At 31.7% G+C, this 6,559-nt stretch overlaps 2 protein-coding genes across 3 annotated transcripts in view; one reads left to right on the forward strand and one right to left on the reverse strand.

The window, feature by feature from the left end:
- The first annotated feature begins 330 nt into the window (after positions 1-330).
- On the forward strand, positions 331-4,612 carry LOC100165352 (histone-lysine N-methyltransferase eggless). Its single transcript, XM_001952583.5, has 5 exons — positions 331-597; positions 1,111-1,305; positions 1,380-2,383; positions 2,450-3,999; positions 4,071-4,612. The coding sequence occupies exons 2-5, from the start codon at positions 1,120-1,122 to the stop codon at positions 4,490-4,492; spliced, it is 3,162 nt and encodes a 1,053-aa protein (XP_001952618.2). The 5' UTR covers positions 331-597; positions 1,111-1,119; the 3' UTR covers positions 4,493-4,612.
- Positions 4,613-4,677: 65 nt separating this feature from the next.
- LOC100168032 (protein Asterix) overlaps positions 4,678-6,559 on the reverse strand; it is an 8,987-nt gene continuing 7,105 nt past the window's right edge. Inside the window, 1 exon segment of one of the 2 annotated variants that reach the window (NM_001293411.1) lies at positions 4,678-4,958. In NM_001293411.1, the coding sequence (NP_001280340.1) occupies positions 4,877-4,958 (82 nt within the window). In that variant the 3' untranslated portion in view covers positions 4,678-4,876. 2 annotated transcript variants of the gene reach the window in all.

A 6,559-nucleotide genomic window follows, 5' to 3' on the forward strand; every position in this document is an offset into this window, starting at 1 on the left:
TAATTAACTGGCTAACTTAATCATGGTGTAAAATTGTAAACAGTGCAAATATACATACAATGGTTTGATTGAACCTGCAATTTCACTATGAGCCCTGGCCTAGGGGGCCACCCCCCTAAATACGCCACTGTCGGTTACGCTTAAACTATATGAACTAAAGACCGTGCGCTAGAACCACTGATTTTACCGGCTGAATTCGGTGGCTTAACCGGAGTTCAACTATTGTAATACGGGCCCTAAACGTGGCAACACTGAATTATCTATGGTACCGTCACACAGTAATATACCTGTTACTCTATGGGTACCATGGTCTTGGTGGTCCGCCAAGTTAACCTCCAATTATTTTGTTTACGCTTCTTTGTAATTTTTTGGTTATTTTTTAGTTTTGAGCACGAACCAAGACATTCGTTTCCAGTCCATAATATCTTAGTTCGTGGTTTTGAGGATTTTATTATTCTGTGGATACTAAAATTTATATTACCAAAGTTCGGTTCTTTTATTTTCTAGAGTCCATATTATAGATACTATGTTATAGCCCATTAGTGATTTCGATAATCGAATGTAAACAAATTCTATATAACTTATAACTTATAAGTAGTAAGTACTACAATAATAAATAATAATATTACAATAATTATTATTACAATTTACATGTCCAGTTTTCGCGGTAGCTCTTTTATTCTATGGTAGCACAGTAGATATTTAGTAGGTATCATGAATTAAGATATATCTTAGTTTATGGTAGGTATATAATATAAATTATATAACGAACCACTGAAACGACGATACATCTCTAGTTTATCTGTTTATACTCGAAAAAATATTAGAGTTATTTTCTAGTTTCTATTCAGTGATAACTAATCACAAAAAAAATTAATGTGTTTAAAACACATCTCTTGCAGGCTCTGTTTCAAGTATCCGAGTTTCCTGTAAATGATTCTGTTTGTATATTGTATTTAGATATGTATTTACTATTTGATTACCTACAACCCCAGAGTTAGATTTGTGACATAATTTGTGCATCTCTATCTGTATATACCATAAACACATTACACATACGTTTAATGCTTTATTTGTTTATTCATTTGTGATTTGTGTTTTCTTGACTAGAAAACAAAGATGGCCTCATTGAGTAAAAATTTGGAACCATATCATAGCAGCGACGAAGGAGGAGGAAATTCCAAGGAGGAACAGAGGCGTCAACTCACATGTATAAACAGGCGTTGTAGAAATGGTGATACTTTGATCGAAGCGATGGAAATAGCGTGCACTTACTATGACGTTGATTACAAGCCTGGCAAAGAGGTAATTAATATTGTTTATAGCAAACTGAATGTTACACATAGATAGTTTAATTTAAATTATGGTGGTTTGTTTAGGTTTGCATGACGTGTTTTATAAATTGTCTTAAACATTATAAATATCTCGAAATGAAATGGAAGGAGGGAAAATGTATTATGGAATCCAATTTTCCGTGTTTCGATTCATACTTAGTTATTGATGATTCATCGGGTGAAGAAGAAGAAGAAGAAGCAGAAAAAGAAAAGCAAAAACCTAGTACTTCTAAGGTTGGTTTACCTCCCAACCCAGTAATTAAAAAAGCAATGGATTGGACAGTCGTCAATTTTTTTGATAGAAACATACATCTCTTTGAGCGACAAATTAAATTAAGCGACAAGTATATGGATGAAGGAATAAAGCAATGTCAGGCTGAAGCGGATGAAATTGATGAATTTATTTTTAATTTAGAAAATCAAATGGAATCATTAAAAAATGAAATATATAGTCCATATGAACCAATTGTAACGAGCTTAGAACCTGTGGATATCGATGAGTTGGAGGATAATATGGAAGAGGAACAAGAAGAAGTCAATATTCCTCAAAAAGAAATAAATAAGTTTATAGCGGAAATCAAGATGCCTAAAGAAGCCAAAAAGGTTAAATCAGATAACTCTAAGAAATCTGATATATCTGATAAGGACGATATTATTACTATTGATAGAACCGAATCTGATAAGGACGATATTATTACTATTGATAGAACCGTTTGTGTTGTACCAGCTAATTTACCTGTAGAAGGGCCTTTAGAGTATCCTGGTGTTGAGGCTGGACAAATTGTATATGCAATGAAGTTAACTAAAAACGATCCGTGGTATATAGCTAAAATTAAAAATATAGTTAATGAAGATTATGTACATGTTATGTTCTATACTGGTGAAAAGTTAGTGACAACAAAACAAATTGCACACCATACACTGAATTCAGTAAGATTTCCTGTGGGTTGCAGAGTAATTGCTAAGTTTACTGATCCTAATTCTAAATACACTGATGAATTTTATGCTGGTTTAATTGCTGAACCTCCAAAAATGCTTAATAACTTTCGGTAAGGTTAAATATTTAATGACAAAGTAGCAATAGTTTTTTTTATTTTTAATTATTTGTTTTTTAGATACTTGATTTTTTTTGATGATGGTTGTGCTCAATATCGACACCACCAAGATATTCGTTTAATTGCACGTAGAGCAAGTTCACATTATGTATGGAAAGAAGTAGAAGAGAATTCCCAGGATTTTATAAAAAGTTATTTAGAAAAGTATCCTGAACGGCAGATGGTTAAGTTGACCAAACAACATTCAGTACGAGCAGAGCATCAAGGTCAGTGGCACACGGCAAAAGTACTTGAAGTTGATGCATCTTTGGTCAAATTATATTTTACCGATTTCAAACATACTGAATGGATATATCGTGGCTCTTCACGTTTGTATAATATTTTTGAAAAACAGATGAACTCTGAGAGAGGTATTCGATTAAGGCAATCTGGACTAGCTTATTTAAAAAAACCATTTGTAGAATTCACAAGTGTAGAAGAAGAGCCCTCCCGCCTTTTATCTAAAGTTGTAACTCGTAAAAGTACCGGCAAAAATTCAACAACCTCTGGTGACGGAACTCAAAAATGGAATAAAAATAAGGCCAATGCTACTAAGGTTTTTGACCTATTTTTACCTAAAAATGCTCCTAATCCACTAAGAAATAACAAACACAAATGTACTCCTTTATGTATTGCATGGACAAAATACAACTATGATAGAACTAGGTCTATCAACATGTTGACTATTCCATTACATTTTGGTTTCGACAGGATTCAAACAGTCTTTAATAATAAATCTCAAAAATGTGTCCTGTACAGAACCCCGTGTGGTGTAACTATTCGAAACTTGAAACAGATGCTGAAATATCTTATTGCTACCCAAAGTGCAATGACTATTGACCAATTCGATTTTAATAGTTGGGTCAAACCATTTGCAGAGTATAAAATCTTAAAAAGTGTGCAATTTTTAGAAGATATATCCGAGGGCCAGGAATTTAGGGGCATACCATGTGTGAATATTATTAACAGTACATTACCACCAAAAATGGATTATATGACTACTAGACAACCAATGCCAGGTGTTAACATAAATGTAGAGAGTAAGTTCTTATGTGGATGTGACTGCACTGACAACTGTCAAGATAAATCAAAATGTGCTTGTTGGAAGATGACTATCGAAGGACAGAAGATTTTACCTAATCTTTACAAAGATCCAAATATTGGTTACAATTATCGAAGATTGCCTGAACGAGTTTTAACAGGTATTTATGAATGCAATAAGACATGTAAATGTTCCAGTTCATGTTTAAATCGTGTGGTACAGAATCCACTGTCGCAAAAGTTACAATTATTCATGACTGAGAAAAAAGGATGGGGTGTTCAATGTTTGAATGATATACCTCAAGGGAGTTTCATATGCATTTACGTTGGTTATTTGTTAACTGAAACTGATGCTAATGAAGGTGGGAAAAATTATGGCGATGAATATTTGGCAGAATTGGACTATATTGAAGTTGTTGAAAAAATAAAAGAAGATTATGAAAGTGAAGTACCTGACAGTGACCCTGAATATGAAACTGAGACAAATCAATCTGAATCATCCGAAGAACATTATCCTAGTACATCTGATGGTAATTTTTATTATTAATAATAATAATTTATAATTCATACAATATATTATATAACATTTTTTATTACTTAGGTAGAAGATCTGGAATGTCATTAAAGTTGCGCAAGCGCAATAAATCAAAAACAAAAAAAGATGGTAAACATGTGCAGGTTTTGTCCAAATTAAATGCACGCAATATGAAAAACAACCCTAAACCTCCAAAATCAGTGCGTGAATACTTTGGAAACAACGAGAGTGTATATATCATGGATGCAAAAACTAGTGGCAACATTGGACGTTATTTAAACCATTCGTGTTCTCCAAATACATTTGTCCAAAATGTATTTGTGGATACTCATGATTTACGGTTTCCATGGGTATCATTTTTTGCACTCCATTATATACCAGCTGGAACAGAGTTAACTTGGGACTATAGCTATGATGTAGGAAGTGTTCCGGGAAAAAGGATGAAATGTCATTGTGAGTCACTTTACTGTAGAGGAAGATTGCTGTAATTATGTATGAATTAGTTTACTCATATGCAGTCATGAGGCTGAAACAATATGTAGTTACTAATTAACTTTGATATAATACTTGAGTAATTTTTTTTTTTATAATATTTCAAATGTTTCAAATAGCATATAAAAATAATAAGTTAAATGTCTGGGATTAGAGTTTTATTTAAATAATAAACAATGCATTTTTTTTTTTTTTAATATTTCAAATGTTTCAAATAGTATATAAAAATAATAAGTTAAATGTCTGGAATTAGAGTTTTATTTAAATAATAAACAATGCAATTTTTTTTTTTATTTTTATAGTTTTGATAAAACAATCAATATAATAATGGTAAACCCCAATAAATACAAATGATTATTTTTATTTGTGAAATTCATTTCTTATCCAAATGTTGTAGACCATGGTGGTGACATTGGATGTGCATTTTGTAAATAAGACATTACAATTGCAGACATGGAAAGCCTGTAAAAATGTAATGAACATATTATTATTATTTTCTAAATTAATTACTGATCTGAAATAAAAATTATATACATTTTATTATAATGACTTAGTACAAATTCATTAATTTTTTTTTTTTGTGAGCTAATACATACAATAAACTGCTATGCTCCAACTGAGCAAGGAAACAACGACATCAAATTTGAATTCTACGAAGAACTAAAAAGAATATATGACACCATGGATATCTCCGAATGCAAAAATTAAGAACCAAATCAACCACGTTATAATTGATAGAAGACATAAAACATGCATAACCAATGTAAGAAGTTACAGAGGAGCAGATGGTGACTATCCGATCACTATCTAGTTATCATGAACCTCGTGCCAAAGTTATCAGTGAGATGAAAGAAGAAAAAACAACACAAGCCAAGAACTAAAAAATTCAACGCCGATAAAGCGAAAAACCCAGCAGAAGTTGAAGCATACCAAATTAATTTGGCTGACATAATTGATAGACAAAGTGTTCCACAGAATGACATTGAAGAAGCATGGGTAAAGATCAAAAGATCAGTGAATGAAGCCGCAGAAAACTTACAAGTCTTGGGATTGAAGAAAGATAATAAGTGGTTTAATACAGAATAAGTAATCAGGGAGGGCAACTTATGTAAGATTAACATGTTACAAAATGCTACATAGGAGAACATACATGCCTGTCAAAATGCAAGGTCTCAAGCAAGTAAGAGATTAGCCGAAAAGAAACTGATAGAGGATATCAAAATATACAAAAGGAATCCGTGATTATTTTTTAAGAAATGTAAATATGTAAACCAAGGTTATAAAGCAAGATCGTCAATAATAAAGGATGATCAGGGAAACCTTATAATAGACACTAAGAAAAATGTTCTGCACTTTATGGAATTTTTTAAGAAAATTTTAAATAATATGCAAGATAACATCACACCCTACGAAAAAATAATCTACCATACAGCGGAGCCAGAAATCACAGAACCTATATTGGACGAAGTTAAAACTGTAATAAATTCTCTAAAAAATATAAAACCCCCGGCGAAGACAATATAAATTCGGAGTTAATAAAACTAGCGGGCAATCAATTAACAATTGAAATACATTAACTAATTCATAATGTATGGACTAGAGAAAAAATACCAACAGACTGGAATATGACAATCTGTCCGATTTTCAAGAAGGGAGACTCAGCAAAAGTAGAAAATTACCGAAGAATCTCCCTTTTGGACTCTAGCTACAAGGTTCTGTCTCTGACAATCCTCAGCAGACTAGAAAAATATGCAACGGATATTATTGGAGAATACCAAAGCGGATTTATAATAGATGGAAATCAACTACAAACCATACCGGGTGATTCTTTTATCAAACAACACTCATTATTTCAAAAAGTGTAAATTTTTTTACATAGTTTCAAGTCACTTATAAAACAACGTTTTACTTAAAAAATTATATTTTTAAATATTTTTTATCCTTATAATTTTTTAAGTTTTTACTTTTTTTGGATGACAACAGGGTTAGTCCTAAGCATTTTTCTTAGTATTTTGATACATAAAAAATCGAATTTGGGGTGAGTAGCTTATGAGTTATAAATA

The sequence above is a fragment of the Acyrthosiphon pisum genome, chromosome A2, assembly GCF_005508785.2.
Source record: "Acyrthosiphon pisum isolate AL4f chromosome A2, pea_aphid_22Mar2018_4r6ur, whole genome shotgun sequence".
NCBI classification, from domain to species: domain Eukaryota; kingdom Metazoa; phylum Arthropoda; class Insecta; order Hemiptera; family Aphididae; genus Acyrthosiphon; species Acyrthosiphon pisum.

Excerpts from the sequence above, each read along its gene's own strand:
- LOC100165352 (XM_001952583.5), top strand. The coding sequence starts at position 1,120 with ATGGCCTCATTGAGTAAAAATTTGGAACCATATCATAGCAGCGACGAA. Across the intron at positions 1,306-1,379 it reads ATTACAAGCCTGGCAAAGAG|GTTTGCATGACGTGTTTTAT; the intron begins GTAATTAATATT and ends TGGTTTGTTTAG. Across the intron at positions 2,384-2,449 it reads AAAATGCTTAATAACTTTCG|ATACTTGATTTTTTTTGATG; the intron begins GTAAGGTTAAAT and ends TTTGTTTTTTAG.